Raw genomic sequence first — 23586 nt, 5'->3', positions numbered from 1 at the left:
ACGAGTGACGGAGCGTGTCCGAAGCTTTCTTACGCTACCAACAACTAGCTCTTGGTCGAGTATCCATCGGTCCATTTACCCTGCTCGGTCAATGGTTACTAATAGTCACTTTCTCGAAAATCATTTCTATCGACTATCTCGCCACGGTAAACGTTTCTCAGAGTTTGCTTCCGGTTTCAACTACTTTCGTGTGTGATCATCCCGGATCAAGGCTAGAAAATGCCGTATCATTGAGGCTCAGTCGACGGGCTTTCCTTCGGCGATACCTTTTTAAAGTACAACCTACCCTGATGAAATTGCGACTCGGAAAAATTCTTACATTCGAGAAAAGAATTCTACCAGAGATAAAAGAAGTTGCAGAGGGAATTCTAACAACTGGGAAACTTAACCTTCCGAGGAATCAAGAATTCCGGCAATAGGGACAAAGCGTAACGACGACATAAATGAAATTTCAGCGATAAGACTGGGACGCAAAGACAGCGGAATACCAACTAGATGTAAGAAACAACAGGAAAACATTATACGACTAACGTGTAAAGTAACGATACGTCGTCAGTATCGTATATACGTCCTTCAGGGGAATAAGAATTATAAATTCTGTACATAAGAACACGACACATTGTGATTCTAATAATTCTCCAAATAGCTTGCGATACTGGAGATTTACTATAAGATTTCCATGAACGTAATTTTGTTTGCATTTTCATTCGGTTATCACGATCGCTGACGACTAAAGTGGCATGCAAATGCATAAGTCGTGTCATTTGTGTACGTTCTAAGATGACTTGTCTGCTCGATTTAGGTAAACCAAGACCCCGGGTCACGTGGTTTCTGGAGTCGCAGACAATCGATGCGCCGTCGGAGATTCGGGAGACCCAAGGGCCAGGAGGCGAAACCAACGTCGTAACCATAAGCAATGTGACGCTGAAGGGTCTCACGAGAAGTCACTACCACGCCAAACTGTTCTGCAAAGCAAGCAATACTCATTTAGCACCGCCACCCACCACTGCCGTTATCATCGAACTTCACAGTAAGTGGAATGACTCGCTTTCCCCCATTCTCGTTAATTCTTTATCGCGATTCTTCCGGCCCCTCCCGTTTTCGAAAGATCGAATACGCACGCTCAGAACACCGCCGATAGCTAAAAACATTATTCAAAAAATCGAAGGAACGAACGAAATACCAGAGGATCGCAATTAAGACAATTAAGTCGTCTACAAAAGACAGAAGAATAACGTCGTTTTATCTGCCTAAAAGAACAGTAGGTAATTTGCCTCTTCGTTAGCCGCGAAAGCCAACCCAGTTATGTTAATGAAATGATTAATAATTAACGGCGCTAATTACCCGTGATGCAGGAAATCGTTTGGTTCGAAACTCGAGTGTTTGTCCCGTCGGCACAGAGGTTTCGTCGTGCCCATTCACCCGACGCGTACACGTCCAAGTATTCTCTCTCGCTCTATTTTTCTTTCTTTTTATCTTTTATTTCCTCTTTTACTTTTGTGCAAGTTTCACGCGCGTGGTCGCACATAGGATAAAAGCGAACAAAGTTCTTCGGACGAGAGGAACGGATATCGAGTGTTTGTGCGTGTATTTTTTTATCCGAATCGAGAAACGGTCGAACGTTTAACCATCGCGCGTCGAACTTCTCTACGACGGATTTTTTCCCATAAAATCTGACCGAAATGAACGAACTTCGAAAACGGCGATATCAATGGCAGCAGTTAGATTCGACGAGCTGAAATTGAAACATTTTTCAAACGATTATAACGGAAAGAGAGGTACGTGTAGTATGTTCGACAACCAACGACCGCGCAACACTGGAAATCACGTTTGAAAGGCAATCAGGACTCTGATGTCATTAATAACGTTACTTCTGAAATCGCCTGGCGAACCGCGACGAGCCACGTGCATCAATACGAATCGGTATACCTGTAACCATGTCCAATTAAATTTTACGAAATGCGTACACACATGTATGTATATGTTACAAGAGGGATCGTTTACCCAACACACGCGAACCATTGCTGCACGTTTCGACGATAATCGAAAAGAAACGCGTATTCGCATCTTGGATAAAACAGAAAAACGTCATCGAATAAATACATCGTGATAATTGCCTCCTTTCGACGCAGCTGACCCGTTAGCGATTTGAATGGTCGAAAGGAACGACTTATTGCTTTCTGTTTATCGGGCGAAAACGTCGATGCAATGGTGAATGGAAAAAATCAGACGAAACCGAATTAATCCCAGCAAAGCCGACCGGTTGATAATCATCGAAAAAGAAGAGAAACACAAGCGACCATATATCCCGACGCTTCTTTGACGACCGATATTAAAGTCGCTACGAATCGTTTTACGATATCGACTTCGATTCGTTCTCCTTGATACTCGCCCCCCGTTCTAAACCGCCAGCGGTTTCGAACCCAACTTTCATCAGGGAACGTTTTCTTTAAAATTCGCAATCGCTCTGTTATCCAAAAGGGTTTCTCGCGCGAAAAGAAGGGCAAGTTTCGACGCGACGCGAAACGTCCACGCTGACTCTTCTCGTATTCTCTGCGCGTATTAAGAGCTCCCGTAGTTCGTGATCCGATTAAAAACTCTCCGGTTGGTTCGGCGAACAGAACCGCGATTGCAGATGTCAGTCGATGCAGGAAATTAATATTAATAATTTCATAAGCACCGGGTTGCTGGCCGACTCGTCGGTACGCTCGAGATTCATCCCGCGAGAAACTTTTCCATCGGACAAACAACTTTAAATTAAATTGCGCGCCGCGGAAGGTCTTACCGCTCGTCGGATACAAGAAGAAACCGAATCGAGTAATTCTGAACGATGATGGTGTAAAAGACTCGCTTGGGAAATATGCGCTAAATGAAAACCATCTTTAGACCAGGCGTCATAGATATCGTTAAAAATGGGAAATTCGGCGAAACAGAGAAATCTTTCATCGCCTTTCGCTTTCAACCTCCTTCGTTTCATTCTCCTCTACGTTGTTTCACGTATACATCCCTTAAATCGGTTTTCCCACGAGGAATACGTATCTATTATCCTATTACTCGAAGAATCGAGCTAAGTGAGAATGGATATTAACACTGATCGCCTATTTAATACAACACTAACACAACTCTTTAAACTCCACTCGCTAAACTTTCTATTATCCTACACCCTTCAATATCTTCATCCCCAGTCACACTTACGGACTACGCTTTAACGTTCACTTACGGACTCAACGATTAATCGACTTGGCCACCACTCTCTTCAACTCCAACATCTAACCCTGGCAAACTCGAACACTTGCAAAGCACACTAACCAATTACTCAAAACTTTCAAAACTTTAATTGCTTGCACGCTCGTTTACAATTCTAGCACGTGCCCATTCTCGTCGGCGCCATGTAACACGCCAACAATCGCCATTCACCCGAGTTATCCGTTAAAGCAATCAGCAATTTGCAAAGAAGCGCGATACTAGATCGACTTTGCGATACTTGGCTCGTACACGGGATAACAAACATCAAACCGCTTGTCGTCTAAAGCGTAACCAATAACAAAGTGAAATGGTTAATCGGACCAAGATTGCCTTGCATTTTTCTTCCACGATGCCTAACGATCCAGCTGAATCGTTCGTACGGAGTTGGTAACTGGGATGCTCGATTATTCGTTGATTGGACTGAGTTAGATGAAGCACGCGGCGAATGATCGACAAGCACTCCGTTCAACTACTCGAAAGTCTAACGAGTTGAAGAGACGACTTGACGACAGACGTGGGCACGAATCGATCGTACCTCCGCCTCGCCTTGGTCGAACGCCTCGCGTTCACGTGTTTTCATCAGTGATAAGAAACGCGTAAACTTACGTAGAAACTTCACGCAAATATATATCTCACGAACTATTCTACAAGTACGGATATTCGAGCAAACGTCGCGTTAAAATTCGATACTAATAACATCGTTAGGAAGTTGCGCCATTAGCGAGAAATAAAATCAAAGAAACGAGTTTGTTTGGAAACGAGATAAATTATTTCAAGATCGCGTCCTTTGAGCTAAAATTCACTGATTCAAGATTCGCTGATATATACATACATGCTATACGCATGTTATATAAAACCATAGAAGAAACAGATACATACTCGGAAATTAGCTGCCTTCGATATGAATCGAACAACGGTTTTATTATTCTTTCGAGAGAAGAGCAGCTGGGATAAAAATGAAGTCTTTCTGCTTCCATTAATCTCAGACTAATTGGAGGCACGACCGATGAAGCGTACATCGGATAATTGGAGGATTCTTGATCGATACAGTTGAAATTCTAACGAGCCGAAGAGCTAGCCGGCATGCGTCTCTCTCCGACCAAAAATGCACCTGGCTCGAGCAAGTCTTTGTCATTTGCATCGAATACATCTGCATATTTTGGAATTATCGGAATATCGCCATGTAAGATTCGAGGGTGACGGTCACATCTGGAGGTATGCTCTTGCAACTTCGACGTCCTTTTCCGATATACATACAGATGTATATAGGATATACGTATATCTTATATATACATAAATCCGCAAGGACTGCGATAGTTTACCAATTTAACAAGACTATTTCAAGAGCATATCGAGTGACGCGGAAATGACACGATCGCGACGTGACCGCGACGTGGCCAAAGATTTTCTCTCTGTGGCTCATTTTCATTAGCGCGTGGAATTGGAGAACGCCGCTCAAGAAAATTGCTCGACTTCGTTAACCAGTCGGGAAATCTCACGTTTCTACTTCTACGTTCAATGGCAACAAAGAACTCACATTTGACAAAAGTCCACCGACCAATCCGCCGTCATCGAGTTCTCGTTAATTAGTAAGAAAACTACCGAACCTCTCTTCGTTTGCTCGTTAGTCTTTCATAGAAACGAATATCAACGAAAGCGATCAGAGTCAAGCAAGAATCGAGTTTCTAATCGATCACTCGGTTCGTGGTAATAATCGACCATCGATAATAATCAGACATAAGATTCAACTTTTCCTGCTCCTTCGTCTTCGAGTGCTCATCGAACGTTTATTCGGCGATGCATAAAACAAAATAGAAGAAGACGAAGGACCATCGTGTAAAAGCCGCGCGGATAGAGATCGTTCGATTGTTCGTACCGCGTGACACGCTGTGGTAGGAACGCGAGGAAAATTTTACTAAAAGAAGGAAACTCGAGACGTTCGTAGACCCACGAAGTAGTGAATCTTATAACCGCGAATCTTCGCGGATGTACTTTTGGGTCGAGAGACAAGTAAGAACAGGAGCGTTGCAAACGCTCTCAAAGACGAACGAACTTGATCAACTTTTAGCTCCTAATACCTTACCGAGCTCGCGGCAAGTTAATAACTTCCTGTTTTCGTACGATTATCATTACGAAACGTGTATTTCCCCGATGAGTCAAAAGTATAACACGATCCAATTTCGGTTCCGCTACCGATTCGACGAGACGGTCAGAATAACAAAGTTTGCATCGATAGGAACGAAACTAAAACCTAACCCCTACCATTGATATTACGTTGGAACAGTCGCGCGAAACCAAGTAAAGTTTGGTTAATTTCGACAGAAAGGTTGAGTTTCGCGAAGTCGCAAACGCGATCGTATCGTATTTGGGCGTGGTCTGCTGGAAAAGCTTATTAAACAGACCGGGCGACTCGTTTAAGCGACGAGCGAGAAGAGGTTAGCGGTAGCTTTGGTGAAAATGATACGAGCTGCGGTTTTGCCAAATTATGGCAATAATATCACTTAGAATCGTGGCCGATCTGGCTAAAATTTCACTTAAGTCGACAATTCGCAGAATCGGCGCATACGGACCGTTCTTTAATGTTCGCTCGTTCCAGAACTAACCGACTTAATCGACAAACGAGCCATTTAAACTTCTCTCCAATTCCTTTTTCTCCTTTCTCGTTCCCCCATGCCCTTCTTTTTTTCAACCTCTGCAAGGTTCCTCCTTAGTCCGACTCTGGCTTTTTCCCCAGCGCGAGACGCATTATTCCCTCGTCAGTAATAAGCCCGCGAACCGTGAAACATATTAAACGCATAAATACACTGGCAAGACGTCGAAATAAACTGTCGCGGACGGCTGGCGAAATTCCACATCCTTGTCTCTAGCTCGATTTCGTATTTCTCTCGTCCTGTTGCTGTACAAAGAATTTTGAATGAATTTAAAGCGAGAATTACCGGAAACACGGTAGCCAAGAGGTAATATCAAGAGAGGCGGCAAGAAAAATGTAAAGATTATCTCGTAGTTGAGGTGTGGGTATTAAAAAGCAGCGAGTCAAATTCAGAGGAGCCGTTCTCGGCTGCCCTTCCACCCGACGACATGAATTTTGATTTACAAATTAAACACTCCGCAGTTTTACCCACACTAATTTCCGCCTGTTTTTGTTTTCGTTTGCTCCTACGAGTTCTATTTGTACAGACGTTCCTTTCTTGCCTCTGTACGCCATTGCACCGCGTCCTACTCCGTGCCCCACTTTTTTTGCAACCTATTCCCGACACTTCTTATCGATCTCTGTTTCTGCCCTGTTCATTTCCAAAAACTTGCCTTGAAACGGCGATAGCGAAACGTCGCGTCTTTTCGATTCGTCTTTTCCGCGATCTATTAACGCTTATCCTCTATTTACGCGACAGTTTCCTTTGATCGTCGAAGAGGAGGAATCCCCAAGGGTGAAACATAATACTGTACGATATATCTGTAGTATCTTGACATTTTTAGAGTCACGGTAGACGAAAGGAAAAAAAGCGAGCAATCGACAAAAGTCTTGGTTTAATTTCCGGCGAGACGAGCACGAGATGGGAAAACTTTTTGTTCGGACAGCGAACAAAGCTGGTGTTTCGAAACATACTGTCAGGATCAGTAAGTGCATCAAAATTGTGGACAGAGGCGAACAAAAAAGTTGTTGGTCGCGTAGCCTGACTCTGACACAGTTTTCAACTAGCTAGAGTGACGGTCCGGTTCTCTGCATAACGTGTCGTTTCCCCTTCCTTTTTCTCCGCGTTTTTTTTTTTTTTTTGTTTACTGCATCGCTAAACGAAAATTTCGTCCGCTAAAATTGTCTCGTGCGCGGAAAATACGTAGAAATAAATTTTACGTCCCGCAAACTAGCAAATAATCGCTTAAACGTCAACTACCGGAGATCTAGATTTTCTACGTAGCACTTGATCAACGCGAGTAGGTAGACGTTCGTTCAGCGAACGATGCGTCCATTCGTGTTTAAGCGATCGATACGTTCAATTAGAAACTGTATGATCTGGAGGAAAGGTCCGGTTTAAAGTAAGCGCTAGAACCGGATAAATGTAAAAAAGGAAGGGAACGAAAAAGAAAAACAACGGAAGAATGTGCTAGAAGAGGGAAGAAATAACGATGATTATTCAACCGGTCCGGAGCGTAGAGTCTGGTCGTACGGTAAATTTACGTCTCGAGGAAGTTTCTCTCGGGTCTTGCAGAAATCAGTGGAAAGTTGGAAAATCTTTGGCGGTGCCGCGATGCGCGGTCGCCTTCTACTGTATTTATCTCCGCGGGCTGTAAAGTCGAAGAAGTTGCAAAGCGATCAAAATCTTTCTAACGGCAAAACGAACCGTAGAGCTCGGTAACGAGCTGAAGGGAGAAAGTTTTGAAAGTCGGAAACGAAGATTCCGCGATCGTTAATCGACTCGGTTAAAAGATTCAGCTTGCCGACCGCGAACTTGCAGACGACGAGAACGCGTAGACACCAAGTAACGAACGCTTTAACGGCCGCGAACAATGGCAGATAATTACAGGCCGGTAACGAGGAATAGCTATGCTGCGCTGTGCCGTGCCACGCCGTTCCCGGTTTGCGTCAGTGCACGGTTTTCGAGCGTGCGGACCGAGCAGAACGTTTAATTAATGCTCGGTTATTTTCCCGTTTGCCAGCCGCGCGCGGTCGCAATCTCGTCATCTAATTAATAACAAGCCAAGACCTCGCTGTGAAAGGCATCTGTCAACTCGATCTACGATGAAACTCTCTGACGCCTGCAACGTTTTATTTCCCCTTCAGCCCGCCGATGAAACCGAGCTTCGCAATCAAGCAGAAATTTGTAACGTAATCGTTATTAATTACGTTAAAACGCCGTATCCCATCTAGTCTCGAATGCGTTGCTTTTTTTCTTTTTTCTTTTTTTTTTTTTTTTTTTGAAACCGTTTTATTTTTCGATCCAATCGAGGGATAACGGGACGTGTACGAAACTGAAAGCGCTTAGGCGCGCTCGCGTCCCTGAAAATTGGCCTCTTCGAAATCTTTCGTAGAATGCTGTCCCGATAACCGAGTCGAGAAGTTTCGCAAATAACATTTTCTTTACGCTTCCTCGACGCGCTCTTATACGTTTCATTGTCCCATTTCACTTCACGTACTGTGCTTCTGCAACTTCTTACTGTTTCCACTCTATTTTTAAAGATAGAATAAAATCACGACGACTATCACGTTCCAGAATTATCAAAGAAATTTTGCCACGTGTACTCGTATCTTGTAAAATTTTCGACTTTTGTTCGTTAAGAATATCTCTTGATACTTTCTATGTCTGGCGATAATTTCAGTGAAACCATTGAAAGTGGAAATCATGGGCAAAGACAAAATCCTATCAGCGGGGAAGAAATACGAAACAAGATGTCAGAGCACGGGATCGAAACCACCGGCTGTTTTAACCTGGTGGAAGGCTTCTAAACAACTCAAGAGGACCATTAAAAACGTGAGTAGAAGACAGATTATAATCTTTCAGATACAATTATAATATTACGCGTTCGAAATAAAACAAAACGTTACGAACGGCGAAATAAATGGAACAGAAGAAAATCGTAGCAAGCTATGGTAATGGCGCGGAACGAAATGGAACGATTTTTGATATTCCCTCTGGGAGACGAAACGTTTCCATCGATCGATGCACACCTTGTCAACTTGCTCGCGAAATCGTTCTCTCGAACTTGAAAGAAATAAAAATAACGACATCTCGATAACGATATTCCGTACTAACGATACTAAGAAGGAGAATAAACTTTAGATGAGACAAGGCGTAAAAAGGTCTCTAAAAATAAAATCGTTTCTATCGTATCTCGCGTTTCTCCTGCCTTTACTTTCATTTCTCTTACATTGCCTCCGTCTATCTTGTTTCTACTTTCTTCGACACTTTGCCATCGTCAACCCTCTGTCGATCTTGCAGTTTCTATCGACGACTCAATTTATTATTTCTGCGCTCTGACTGCAACGTGGTAAATACAAGCGCCATTTATAACCACATTGAGAAAACCACGCCACCACGAGGGAGAAAGAAAGCGAAAAATATGGCTCGAGCAATGGTATTTAATTGGTAATTCATAGACTAACGCGTTGGCTCGTTTAACGTTGCTTCACCCCTTTTAGCCGAGGTCATTACGATAGTCGACGACCATATCGGTAGATACATTGAACGTCATCGAGCAACAGTTGAAACGACGCCAACCCGATAGTCGTTTAACGACCATTATCAAACAAACGCGTTTTTCTACCTATCTTCCGCTAGAATAATCATCCTCCACTTATTGTTCGTGTGACCCACGATGACAACAAGATGACAAGATGGAGGAAGAAGGCAGATTTCGATCTCGAGGGGTGTGGGTTTGGTGAAACTTGTGTTTCTGGTTGTTCTCGTCTAAATAGAGGAACAAAGAAGCAGAAGGTTAGAAAAGTTCAAGCAAGAGTAGATCGTTGCGGAAGTTGAGCCTGAAGGATCAAACGCGTAACGAGAAATGCTTTGGAAAGCTTACTCGACTCATGGACGGCACTTCCGCTGAGATTAGACGACTCGTTGGCTGTTGTCTCGATAGAATTAATCCCCAGGTCACATGATGGGTTGACTAAGTGGATTTCCGATAAAAAGTGTATCTAACGATATTACTTGGTCCCGCAGACAGCACAGTTAATCGAAGAGATTGAAACGTCAAACAATTCTGTATCTGGCGCTGGCTCGCTCGATAATTTAATAACTTGAAACTATAGCCTATACGACTATAAAATGGAGCGACAAAACGACGGCCAAACTTTAGTTACCAAAAATCAATTATACCTTGTTCCGCGATGAAACATCGCTTGGGCAAAATTTCGCGTGAAATTAGCCACGAAACATCGTTGCGAAACGTTGGAAAATTCTTGGGTTAGCGAATAACGAACAGAACGCGCGACGCTGGTTTTCAACGAGATAATCGATCCCAGTAATTTCACCGTAGATTACACCGGAGATTCGTGACGATAGTTAGGTATCATCGAAGATGGGCCATGGATACGCCTGAACACGATCGATTTTCATTAAGAAAATATCCGCTAAGTTACTCCAAGAACGGCGGCATTTTTCCGTGCAACTTTTCCGATCGCAAGTTAGATCCAATCGACAAGTTGCGAACCCCGCGCCGTCGAGGAAGGGAAACTAAACTCTGCGAGCTCGCGTAATCCTAGTCAGAGGCGTACTTGTTCCCGGAAAGTGGCAAACAGTTGGACGGGACGTAATTGATGTTTAAGGGAAACGAATGTTTCTTCGGTTCTTGGTTTTAGGATGGATCATTGATTCGTTGGCCGTCGCTCTGAAAAGGCAGAAGCTCGCGTACGCGTGCTATTCGCCGAATAGGAAAACACCGACACAAAGAGGAATGGGAAGAGGAAAAGGAGAACAAAATACGGGAGTCAAAATACGGGAGTCACAATGCGGCAGCTACGGTGAAATGGTAGCCCGTGTGGCATGCCAACGACACGGCCGCCCACTCTCTGTACGTTCTATATTTTTCTACGAATTAATCTCTTCGTTTCCAATAAATTATCATGATTTCAACTTTTCGCAATTCGATCGCTTCGAAACAGTCGCCTTTGTCTTCGACGCGCAGCCATGCGATTGAAAATACAAAAATTACAGCGAAAATGCAAAGAGCTTGTACAGCCGATAAAGCTCCGCATAAAGATAGTTTACGTTATCGCCAGTAAAAGAGGAAAAACGTAAAAAAAAGCAAAAGCTAGCTGCGATTTATTTTTCGCGTGCCATAAACGCGAGATGATCCCGTAAATTATAGTATAAAATAAATTAAGATACGTATTATTCTAATTAACGTGGTTATACTCGCTTCGAAATAAATGCTTCGGTCAGCTCGGTGCTTGTTTTTATTGAACGAGATCTTTCGCTCAACCATAACCCATGGTCCATGGGCATACGTGAAAACGACAAAGCGCGTAACAATATACGAAAACTCGTTTGTTGTTTATCACGGAAAAAGTAAATGTTTATCGCGGTACGGCAGTTAAAAATCAAATATTTTCTTTAAGCAATACCGCCTAGAATATTTTAGATATTTGCTTGTTCTTTAAACGCATAATATAACTATGCGCACAACCGTAATCAATATGATCGGCTGGCTGGTAGAGAACACACGAGTTGCAGAGATTACTGCAATTAATTCATTTTATGTAACTACAGTATTGTTAATAATTTTGTACGCTCGATAACGCTACGATGCTTTTCCCGTGATTGACCGTGCTTCGCGTCGCTGCGATTTATCTAAATTCCAATCAGATATCACATGGAGCGCGTTATATTTTTAATCGTTTCGCTGTGTCTGTATCGAGATGATCGATGAAAACGAACTTTTGCGTTTTTCACTCGGCATAGTGGTCCGTGGTGTGAACGAATTACGATAATGGTAGAAAATCGTGCCAATTGTTCTTGAGTATCGCGATATTAAAAGTTCCATCGACTTATTCTTCTTTGGAAGATCGCGCAAAAGATGACCTCCGTATAAGCGAACCCGTGCTTGTCGAAATATTATGGAACGAAACAAAGAGAAATCTAAAGATTCGTCTAAGGAAAAATTATCCGTGTGTGAAAGAGATTCTCTGGAAAAGGAATTAAAACTAGCATCGCGCTGCTTGGGAACCACGTCCGATCACTTTTGTTCGACCATCTTTGGGAAACTTTGCAACAAAACTATACCGCGCAGCTGTGTCTCGAAGACAGTTATAACGTGGTTTCGCTAGGCTTCTGAAAAATCGTTAGCTAACGCGGCTGTCGTGTAATAAAAGTCGATGGAACGGCAAAAATTTTGATTTTTTCGTTTGATAGGTTTTTCATCAATGTCCGAAAACGTCATTTTTCTTCTGGATCTTGTTCGCCTAATTTGTTCAGGCGTCGAGGAGAACGAGCGCTCTATCCCGATGAACAAATACCTTTTTCAGCAGTTGCTTGTTCGCATCCGTAACTCGTAGCGACAAAAGCAGCAACGACATAACCGTGAACTGTGTACGAATCGATCGACGAAAAACGTTGACGGGTCAGCTTGCGCACAGGATATGTAAAGTTTGACTTGCCTCTTCGTCAAGAAGATAAGGACATTTGTAAAAAGGATAACGTTCGAAGTGGAAACGTTTAACACCGTCGCGGAAACAAAGTCGTAAAGGGAATTTTAAAAATCAAACAAGAAAAAGAAAAATTGGAAAAAAAACAGGAGACAAGGGAACAAGATTGTGATTCACGTATCGTTTCGCATTTTGTTCGACACTGAACACAGAAATTAATATCGAACGTCAGAACGGCCATATTCATAGAAAATACAAGTCTCCGATGATTTATCGTCACGTCAATGTTATCAGTACGCCTAGATTAATAGTTTCATGGATATGACAGACGGTTTGATAATAATTTACCGGGTGCATCCATGTAATTGCTATCGATCCATCTAGGAACATTTGGATTGATAGCGAAGCCATCAGTGACCGTCACTGAATCCACACGTATAATGATGTTCGAACAAATGTAACCTGGAAACGAACGTGTCGAAGCCATGAACAATTCGATAGTCGTACGTGACCCGTTATTAGGGCGTGTCGCCAAAGATAATTAATAACACGTATCAAGGACTCCGATTCGGTTCAAAGATCCATAGCAAAATCATTAAGAGAGTAGTAGGAGAATGTAGACGCAAGGTTTAACGATCCTCCAAACGACGGGGGATAACTGTCGACGACTTACGAGGGCGTTTTGGCAGGCTGAAGCGAAACCGTTGGTCGTAGTGCTGCGTCGACGAAAACGGAACGATATCTTTGTGTAGGCTGGTGTATTTCCGCCATTGAAACGTCCGCGACTCGAAAGCTCGTAACGCGAACAGAAAGAGTGCTTCGAAAACATAGCAGCGGATCAAAGCGTTAACGAGCAGAATTTCCAGCGATTATGAATGACGATGACGTTTCCCGACCGTCTAGTTCTCTTCTCAAAGAGCTTTGGCGCTTTTGCTTACTCGAGCTACGCCACGACTATTCGAATCGGAACCGATTTACGTCGAGTTGTACGTCGAACGCCCAACTATCCAGAAGATAGCGAAGGAAATCTCGACGAAAGCAGATACGTATCGCGTTTAATTGCCGCACCACTTTGTACCTGTCGAGAGAGCGAACTTGCCGAGAACGTTAGCAACCAAGTGCGCGGTGACCGGAGTGACACCACCTGATTCGTAGAATCCATTAGTCGAAACGAGGAAGATCGTTACACGTCGTACGTTCCGTTCGAAATGGTGACAACAAGAATAATAGCTAAGCTGCGACGATAATAGCCGGTGTCGCGTCACGTTACCTCTCCTCTCCTCTACTCTCCTTTCCTCTCCTCTCCTCGCCGCGCCTCGCTTAACTTTACGCCAGTACGCGATGCAATTCACGAATCGTCACCTTGTAACTCTCGTTACCATTTGTCATTGGAAAGCCACGCAAACCTAATTAATACTCCCGATTCAACGCCAACTCCTAACGAGATTTCAGCATCCCTTTCCAAGATACGTTGTTGACTTTTCAAATATTTCGATCGGGCAAACGTCGAACGGTAGAAAAGCAAGACAATGTACGGGAGAATATCGCGCTGGAAAATTACTGAAATTTTCATGCCGCTGTAGTTGAATTAAATGTTGAAAGAACAGATATACTCCGTTAAAGCACGACTATATGGCGAAAAAACGGGAACGGTCGGGGAAAATGAAGCCACAAAGGAGCAAGGAAGCTGTGCTCGGAAAAGGAGAAGGAAAAACAGCAATCTACCTGGCGTCGCGTCGTTTTTACGGCGAAACGAATGCAAGGGTGCATAGAAGAAGCGTTACTAGGTCGTACGATCCAACTCGAGTCGACCGTGACCGTTTTATACTTGCCACGATATTTTATCACCTTTTTTCGGAAACCCGTCAATCCAGTACCATTACCAGACTAATTTTCATGGCACACAAAGAAAAGACGTAGATCGTAGACGGATTGAACGATCCGATAACGAATCGCACATTTTTTCTCTCTTTCCCGCTATAGCAGCTGCACATTCACAAATCCCCGGAAGGCAGGGAACGCGACTAGATGCATCTCCGAGGACCGATTTTCGAGTAATACAACGACACAACTGGCTTTTCCCCGTGGATCTACGCTTTAAGCTTAAATTTGTCGCGTATTATTAGTTTCCTGGATTTTATCCAGGACTAGTTATTAAGCATAGAGTTTTATCGTGCGAGTGTATACCAGTTCGTGAAAATTTCTCCCGTGTTTCTACTCCCTCATCGCCTGCGGAAATTGTCAACGAAAATTATAGCGGAACTACCCTTTACTCTTCCTTCTCTATCTATTTTTCTTCTCCTCCGAGTTGTCCGAGTGCCGTTTTCGTTATCACGAATCTATCGACTTTTCGAAGCAAGGAGAAGGAAAAAAGAAAAGAGTTAAAAAATATATTGCAACTAGGTGGATTACTCATTAACTAGGCAGATAAAAGTGTAAAGAACGCATACGCTAGCAGTTCTACCCTAGAAACTTACAAGCGAATGGCCATTCCAAAATCTCGCCGATATTACCCGCTATAAATCCGACGGGTAAACATTTTAGCTTTTGTTAAAAAATATATCGAATTTTTTTTTTTTTTTTACAATCGCGAATTCGCGTTCCTTGTTTTTGTTCGACGTGGTCCCTGTTCGTTTTGGTCGATACACCTCTCGTCTTGCCACCGACGCAACATTTGAATTTGAGATTTTCCAGATTTTCGAGTTTTTCGATGCCGCTCGTCTCACGTAGCGTCACGGTTCTTCCGTTCTTTTCTCTCTCGATTTTCGAGCTACAAACAAAACCATAGGAATCGATGTGGCTACTGACACTAGAAAGGAAATGATGCAAGATGGAGCAAGGACATCCTACAAAAGGGAGAAAAAGGACAAAAAGAAAAAAGACAATATTCCGTCGAACGAATACGATTGTCATGGAGATTTAATTCTGGAATTCAGCGCAATTCTAAAATTTCCATCGTCAGGAATCGCATTGTAATTATTAGGACGGATTTCTCAGAGTTTAGCCAATATCGCGGTGATTCGAGACTTGACTTGGCAAATTCTATCGCGACGTTCGCATAGAAAAGTTTTATTCGCGTTCCCGACTTCTGCGTTACGTTGCGTACGTTGCAGGAAGTTGATCGTTCGTTCGACTAGTTATCTATAAAATACGTCTATATCGGAATTCCGATCAGTTTCAGGAAGATGGAACAAGCGTCAGCGTGTTACAATGGACACCGTCGATCGAAGACGAAGGAAAATTTCTCGTGTGCAGGGCAACGAATCCAAAGTTACAAGACGCCGGCATCGAAGAACGGTGGAAGCTAAAAGTACACTGTAAGTAGATCGGCGATTCTCTTGGTATTTTCCGTTACCGTTGAGATTACGAAACGTAAAGATTCCAGGCACACAAATAACAAATAACAAAGCATACCTTTGATCGTTTACGATTCAATTATTTCAATAAATTTGAAAAGCTCGGTATTCGAATTTTTAACCAGGACAAAAGAGGGCTCATGGTATACGATCGGAATTTAGAAGAAATTGATACCCGTACGGTGAGAGGTCTGGCTAGAACCGAGAAAGTTAAATGTCTCCGGCTTATAGGGGTCCGTAAGATAGGTCTAACAATCGTTCCTCGCGATAACGTACGTGCCACCCCCAATTATTGTTTCTCCTCAAGTACTTTTGCTAAGATATTAATTACAACAAAACAAGAGAAACATTTGTCGCGATATGTTTACGTTATACAGCGTATAAATTGGACAAATTTATCTCGAGGAAAGTTTGCAAACGAATAAACCGAAAAATGCGTTAATCCATTTTCGCTACACGCGAGTATATTCCGTTGCGAGCTAACAAAGGCGCAATATCGGTTCTCCTTGATTTGTCTCCTAATGGAATAATTGGATTCGTAGCAAGGATCTTCTAATAGTATGATTCTCAGTTAATTCGATTCCGATAGATTTCCCTGACGTACTGGCATACACGCAGTCGCGAGAACGGCATTGGTATAGAGAGAGAGCCTTACTACGAAATTACATGCCAACCAATCTGTCCTGCCAACGTTTACCTGCATAACGTAAGCCAGATACGAGCTATCGTTATCCGTTTATTTACGACTGCGTGTCTGATCGGCCACTCGATGCATCCGCTATTATCCTTGTTTCCAGGATATACATACATATATGTGGGAATTTGGCATTAATAGGACGAATCATATGGCGGGTGGTTGCGCGATATCTTTGCGCGACCTATACGATAATTTCGTTACGAACACACTTCACGTCGCCATGGTTTCGTCTTCATTTCCATTTTACATCGCCCGACTTTCAAATGTATTGCTTACTTATCAGCGACAACACCGACGAACAAACGATCGAACGAAACACGATAATTTCTCGATTGTCGGATAAAAAATATATTCCACGATGGTACAACGGAATTATTTCGCCATCAAAGAACGCGAAATTACGTTAAATTCTTACGTTCAACTCTGCTAATAAACCTTTGGTCGAGCCTCGGTGGAATCGATACGCCAATTCCAATAGCGACTTCCCAGTGGAATTCCTCACGGCGAAGAATCAATTCGGAGAATATGGAATGATGGTCACGATCGGAATAATCCTGTAATAACGTTACAAACTAACGGTAGATTAAGGTTCGAATGCTTTCCATTTAGCAAAGACGTGCGCGCGTTATATCGAAAAAGTTAATGGCAGAAAACGTCCGGAATGTTGATAACAATTCTAGGAAAATTCCAAACAGCTGGTCGCTATATTCGTTACGGTTCAACCACGTCAGCGTCTACCGGTAATAATCGGCGTAACTCTGTAAACAGCTTTCGACTTATTTACGAGAGCATAGTCGACGATCCTATTGATGTTGGTTAGTTCTTTCAAACCGCGTAAACACCTCAATAAAATTTCACGTTCGCGGGAAATAAACGAAGGCTACTGGCCTTGGTAAATACGAATAAGAATTCGCGCATGCATATGTAAATATCGTTAGCGGCGTGGCAAGCCACCGTGCCGAAACAAAAAGAATCGTCGCGTAAATCGTTTCCATATTTTTGCATAATCCGCGCGCAGGAACAGGAGCGGAAGATGTTCCTTGTAAAATCGAGCATTTCGTCGAGAAAATGGTTGGCCATTATTGTTATAAAGTGGCCCATAACTGTACAGTTTACCGTAGCTAACGATACAGAGACGTATCTATCAACGTCAACCTCGAGCTGTCAGTGGTAACGATACGTGCTTCATCAGACATAGCTCGCATCTCCACCCTACCGGTGGATTTCGCTGGTGACATCGTAACGATTGGAAAATCTCGTTACAGGTTATTTCCGAAAAGCGTGCGAGCGATGCGAAAAAAGACATCGATCGATTTAGGCTGCGATTGAACCAACTTGTGCCGTTTCGATCAGTCAGATCGGCGTACAATGATGCAGAAATCCACCCCGTTTTCGATAATAGTCGAAAAGAAGAGATACAAAGTCACGGTGAATTAGTTGGAAAATTCGCGACCGAAGAATCAACTCTGTCCATAAACTGGTATAAATCCGGAGAACGTTAAGAGAAAATCGTAATTGGCGGGAGGAGGTAAAGGAGAATGGGTCAATGGCATCGTTTGTGTCACGTGGTTAACGATCTGTTCGGTCACGCGAAAACCGTCGTCCCGAGTGGAATGCGAGGCATAGCGCGTGTTCATTTGCCGGAAAGCTATTTCCTGCCTTCCATTACCGGACGATGCTGTATCGCATATTTGTGTCCGTACGGAAGCGCGGGTACACGCGCACTCTCATGCACGCGAGCAATCGAATCTCCAACGCGATCACGCCTCCGTACCACGGTAAACCTTGTGCACGCTACTATGCAAAGTACATATATACAAAACGCATATGCGTATACGCGACGAGAAATGTAAAGGCTTGCGCATAAAACGGATATCTACGTCAATATCCACTGTTTGTCTATTGATACGCGTTTCGGCAACGCGGTCAGTCCGCTGCTTCTCTGTCGTTCGTAGATCACCAGGGTCTTCGGAAATTCGCAACTTCCAGGGAAATTTCAGGAATATGGAGTAGAAAATTGTTTGGCCAACATTGTCCGATTAATTTATCCGATTCGTTCTGACGGCGTAGGAATTGTTTTTAATTCCAGTTGCTTTTAGTTTTTGTTGTTTTTAGCTTCCAAACCGATTATTCCGTTTGTATAAGTTTACGCAATTTCACGGCAGTCGAACCGTGCACGATACAACGTTCCCTCGATCGATCCTTTCCATCTGTAAAAAGAGACTCTATCGCAACAGGATCTCGTCGCGATCAGACGAAAAAATAGGCAAGAAAGGAAAATGACTTCCCGCTGGTCAATTACGAGGCGATAGCAGCGGCCTCTGTTAGTCCATTGTACCAGAAATTATTGCGCGCGATAAACGTTCGCCATTGATTTTACTTGCCAAAACTAATTACAATCTCACGGTTACACGCTTACGTAGATACTCGACTATCTCTGCATATCGTTCTATCCTATACGGCCGTCTCTTGCGTTTCGCCATTTCTCTCCTGTCTCTGTCGTACGCTATTTTTCTTCTTTTTGCAAATGTTTCGTTAAACACCCGCTAGCCGCATTGGTCGTTGTAAAAACAATAAAACTCGTTATAAATAGTTATAATTGGCAAGTTAACGGTTTAGAAAACGACTCGAACCAGTAACGAGTTCGACTAAACAACGTCGTATGGAACCTCGCAAACTAATAATAATTTTCGTTTCCGTAGTAAACACGCTGTAGATGCAACGCTACTCACCAATTATGTCGCTCCTACTGGCGCAAAATAGACAAAGTTTTGAAACGCGTCTCTCGGAAATTGTGAACTCGGGTCAACAACGCGACCCGTCTAGAGTGACAGAACCAACGTAGCACAGAGACGAGATATAAGCCATGTTGCATCTAATTAATATCTACGGCATAACTGCGTGACAAACCGAAACAAGAAACGGACGTTTGAATGCGTACTCCGAAAGGACATTCCTTGTCTTTGTTTATTACGTCCTACTCGCTGTTTTCCCCTCTATGTACGATATTGTTAAAATACATCAAACAGAGAAACTTGTCTTTCGCATATATTCTATTCACTCGTGCTCGAAGAACGTGCATTGTAGTCACAGTGGAGCTTCGCAAAAATAGAGGTACGTTGCTACGCGAACGAGTACCGATTCGAAATTAATATTATAAAGTTTAAAGTGCCTAGGCGCAGCAGGCCATCGCTAGTCGGCAACCTTATCGCTTTGCACTAAATGTACACTCAATCTATTATCGTAACAGAACATTGTTCGCTATGTTGCGTCTGCCACTTCGCTTTCGTTAACTTTATTATATCGGTGAACTTTGGCAAAAGAGAGGGTCGAAGGTAAAATTAGTCTGCCCGAAGCAAACTTAAATATTTCGGGAAAAAGGAAACGAGTTTCTCGATAGAACTTCCCCTCTGACCGAAATACGATAGCATACGATGACGAAATCAAACGTCTGCCTATAGAAGGCAACATTTCGTTGAAAGCTCGATATGTATCTACGGCAGAGAAAGCACATAGTTTGTTATTCCGTTATATAACGCGATAAGTTCGTCGGAGTGTGCTTAACGACGCGACGTCCTACAACTTTGATTGGCTACGCAGACTTTGACGGTCGACAACTTTCGGTTTGCCGCCAATACCAGAGTTGCGTGTTGTTCAAACAAAGAGAGAGAAAGAGAGAGAGAGAGAGAGTGGTTCTGTGAGTGTTCCTTCCATAACTCGCGTACGCGACTATGTATATATATCGCGAGAATCAAGAATGAAATACGCGTCTGTGTTAGCGTTTATTCCAGTCGCCGTTATCCTGTTCGTTAGAGTTTCCCCTTGTTGACGACGCAATAATAAACCGTCCTGTCGAAGGAATTTGCTAACTGGACATTGGTATACGTCAAACGACAAACAGTTATGGGGACATGGCAAAACAGCCACCGAATATGTATGTGTATGTCGTCGAAGAGAGTTTCATCAAAGCGAATCGAATATGTACTTTCTTCTTCGGCGGTAGTTTATGGAAAAACTTAAGAGATTATCGTCAAGCTCGTGTTCCAGCCGCGTATCTAACAAATTTATCAAAAAGCTTCGGGCAAAGATGAAAGATCATTGCGTTGAAAATGTATTACGATATTTCTTCAATGTCATCTTAGTATGGAAATTATAAAATCGCCAGCCACTTTCTATCCGATTATCACAACACGACGTTCTTGTCTTGTGAGAATGAAACATCTAGCTACCTTTCGGGAAAGTCGTTCCATGATCTGACTGATCCAACCGAGTTTATCATCTTTCGCGATATCGTGCACATCTCACGGATACAGCGGAAATGAGAAACAAGATTTTCTCGACCAGTTTTCGTCGCCCCGTCGAACCGGTTCATTTCCTGCGTTTGGAGGTCCTTTAATCATTTGATGCATCCTCTCTCTTTTTCTTTCTTTCTTTCTCCCATTTTTTACACGCAACGCGTTTGCACAAAAGCTACTAGTCGATTAACCGAGGCTTTACATTTCGATGTAAAATCTGAAACATCAGAAGATGTTAATTATTAACGTGTCCATCAAAGAACGCTCGTACAGCCAAACGTTCGTAATTACGAATGTTTCGAGACAAAAAAGCAGAAAACTATCTACATTGCATAACGAAATTTACGGAGCACAACGTTCCCCTTGTTATCATCGTCATCGTTAATAATTATTCGACACGGCAGCCAATGTATCATCATTGTTTCGAATTAAGCTCGGCTTAAATATACCGTTCATCATGCGAAGACGATTTACAAGCGATAACTAGCGTGAGTTTAATTCTACTTTAAATATTAATCTTTATAGACGACCTCTATTATTGATCACACATAAAAACTCAGGAAATGAGGAATGAATTTTCCAATCCGGCATTCTTTATCTTTATCTCTACGTTGTATTTCACTCGCGTTACAGAAGATTTTCTCTTTTCTAACGATCGACTGAAGAACCAGCGAGCGAAATACACACATCGATAAAATTATGAAACAAACGAAACGGAAAGTACGTTGAAACGAAGATGGTAAAATATATTTATCGATTGTATTTTTTTAGCGCCTCTCGCTTCACCAAGAATTTTTAATTCCATTTTATAATTATCTGATTCCTGCGTACCAAATCGTGTTCGATGCTTTGGACCTTTTTTTTTTTCTTGCATCCCGTTTTTCGTCCATTTCTCGAGATCGTTATCACCTTTCGTTATTCAGGTTTAGCAACTTGCGAATGTTCCCCACGATAAATCTACCGATACAGATTTTACAGAAATAGTAATGTACATAAAATACATTACTAAAAAATATTTCGGTCGAACAGCGATATTCGTAAAGGATAATGAAATGGGGGTTGCGTAATAGAGGTTCGTTCACTGGTATCTATCGTTTGTCGTAGAAAATTAAATATCTACCAAACGACGAAAAAGTACAATTTATGCAAAAATGCAGCAATTAGCGCAATGGATATAACGTGTTTCGTCAAAAGACGTCTCTTACTCTTTGCGATACATTATTCCCGGTCGGCAACCATTTCGAATATTAAACAGAAAAAATTCGTACACGATCTGAACACGGAGTAGTTGATAAAGTGATCGACGAATAAGCAAAAGGTTCGAGATGGAATCACGTCCAGTCGCAATCCGATCTTTCGATTCTTTTTAGTTGTGGGAAGCATCGGCTGATATCCAAATATCTGCTTTGCATATTTTTCTATCGACTCGGCCTCCGATAGAAATTTCCCAACAATGAATACCATCTGTGGCAGTGGAATCTCGAGAATGGAGACTACAAATGTATCGCGATACCTCGCGTGTTTGCCGCGTTTTGGGTGTATGTAGAAAGAGCATATTTTTTTACGAAATACAGTGTGTCGCATACTTAATTTCGTTCCTCGCTACTATTAACGTTCGTCCAGCAAAAAGGTTCTATGCAAACGTTCGCTTAAATAAGTCGACCGTGGCGCCTCAATTTGCACGATTTTTACGCTGTCGTAAGAGACAAATACAACGTCTAACATTAGCAGCTCTAGCGCTTAAAATGAAAACTACCTCGTAGCTAGTGAATTTTTAATTCCACGATAAACATAATCTCGCAACTGGTTTAAAAGTCAACGTTATCTGCGCGTTATATTCACGTTTCTCGACCGAAGCAATTTCCAGCCGCGTGTACAGGATCCCCGAATCCCCGCCGATTTTCAACCGGCCAAAGGCTATCCGAAAGTGTCGTCCTGCTTGAAAAGTAATTTCTGGCCAAGCCCGTCGGATATATTTCGGGTGTCGCGCGAAACCGTAAAAATTTAATGCTCGTCTAGCTTGAAATCCGTGAAAAAGAACTGTCGCTGTCACAAGCCATTCCATTAAAACGAGAATAGTTGATACCGATGAATTTGAAAGCCGAAAACAAACACAAGAGAACACGAGAAGCAATCTCGACAACACGCGAGATTTCGGCCATGCGAATGAAAAATCCGATGCGACCGGTTGACGAGAAGCAGCGATTGTCAATGTCTAATTCAGCTGATAAACTACCGTGGCAAGAACACGACCGGATGGTAGTCCGCCCAAGCTATCGTTATATTCCTCTAATCGAGGAATGCAAATTCAGGAAAACTAGCTTGATAATCCGATGGTACGGTTACGATGACGCGACCGCGGTCTCGCGAAAATATTGCCCCGAAATTCGAACCGATCGCTACGGTCGCTCATCAATCACGTTTATCACGATCTCGCTCCGATTTTTCTTTCCCCTGGGCGGTTTTTCATTCCTTCTTGTCAACGCCACGTCGAACAAATACCGGCCGACAAGAAATCAATAAACGGACAAACGACAAGAGGACGAGCAATAATATATTCGAAATGAAAACCTCAAACGAGAAACATTCGATCAACGAATTTTAGAAGCAAGCTCGACGTACCACTTTTCGCTGCATCACGATCGACCAGATGTCGATGTAGCGAGGCTCGTGGTTAAACGCGAAACCAAATCAAACTTCGATTACGTGATCTTTTCTTTTATCGTTCATTAGCATGTTGTCCGAGTATTAGGTCATAGTCGGGTCTTTCGATTGTCCAACGTTTCGACGATCGACCACCGTTTATGCGAGAAAAGTTTCGAAAGAATACATAGATACAGTATTTAAGTATTTAACACGTTCTTTATACTTTTAAGCATATGACGCGTTTCGGTTCAACTTCAGTCTAAA

At 42.7% G+C, this 23586-nt stretch overlaps 2 protein-coding genes across 5 annotated transcripts in view; one reads left to right on the top strand and one right to left on the bottom strand.

Annotated features, from left to right (window-relative positions):
- LOC139992332 (uncharacterized) overlaps positions 1–23586 on the bottom strand; it is a 261704-nt gene that overhangs the window by 154773 nt on the left and 83345 nt on the right. The gene's annotated exons all lie outside the window — the stretch shown is intronic.
- Positions 1–23586, top strand: part of LOC139992329 (nephrin) — a 138444-nt gene that overhangs the window by 92781 nt on the left and 22077 nt on the right. For all 4 annotated transcript variants that reach the window (XM_072013073.1, XM_072013074.1, XM_072013075.1 and 1 more), the window contains 3 exons: positions 803–1030; positions 8560–8711; positions 15504–15645. In XM_072013073.1, the coding sequence (XP_071869174.1) occupies positions 803–1030; positions 8560–8711; positions 15504–15645 (522 nt within the window). The remainder of the gene's footprint in view (positions 1–802; positions 1031–8559; positions 8712–15503; positions 15646–23586) is intronic.

This window comes from Bombus fervidus, chromosome 11 (assembly GCF_041682495.2).
Source record: "Bombus fervidus isolate BK054 chromosome 11, iyBomFerv1, whole genome shotgun sequence".
Classification (NCBI taxonomy): domain Eukaryota; kingdom Metazoa; phylum Arthropoda; class Insecta; order Hymenoptera; family Apidae; genus Bombus; species Bombus fervidus.
The sequence above is the reverse complement of the archived record's forward strand: the minus strand, read 5'-3'. Positions and strand labels throughout refer to the sequence as shown.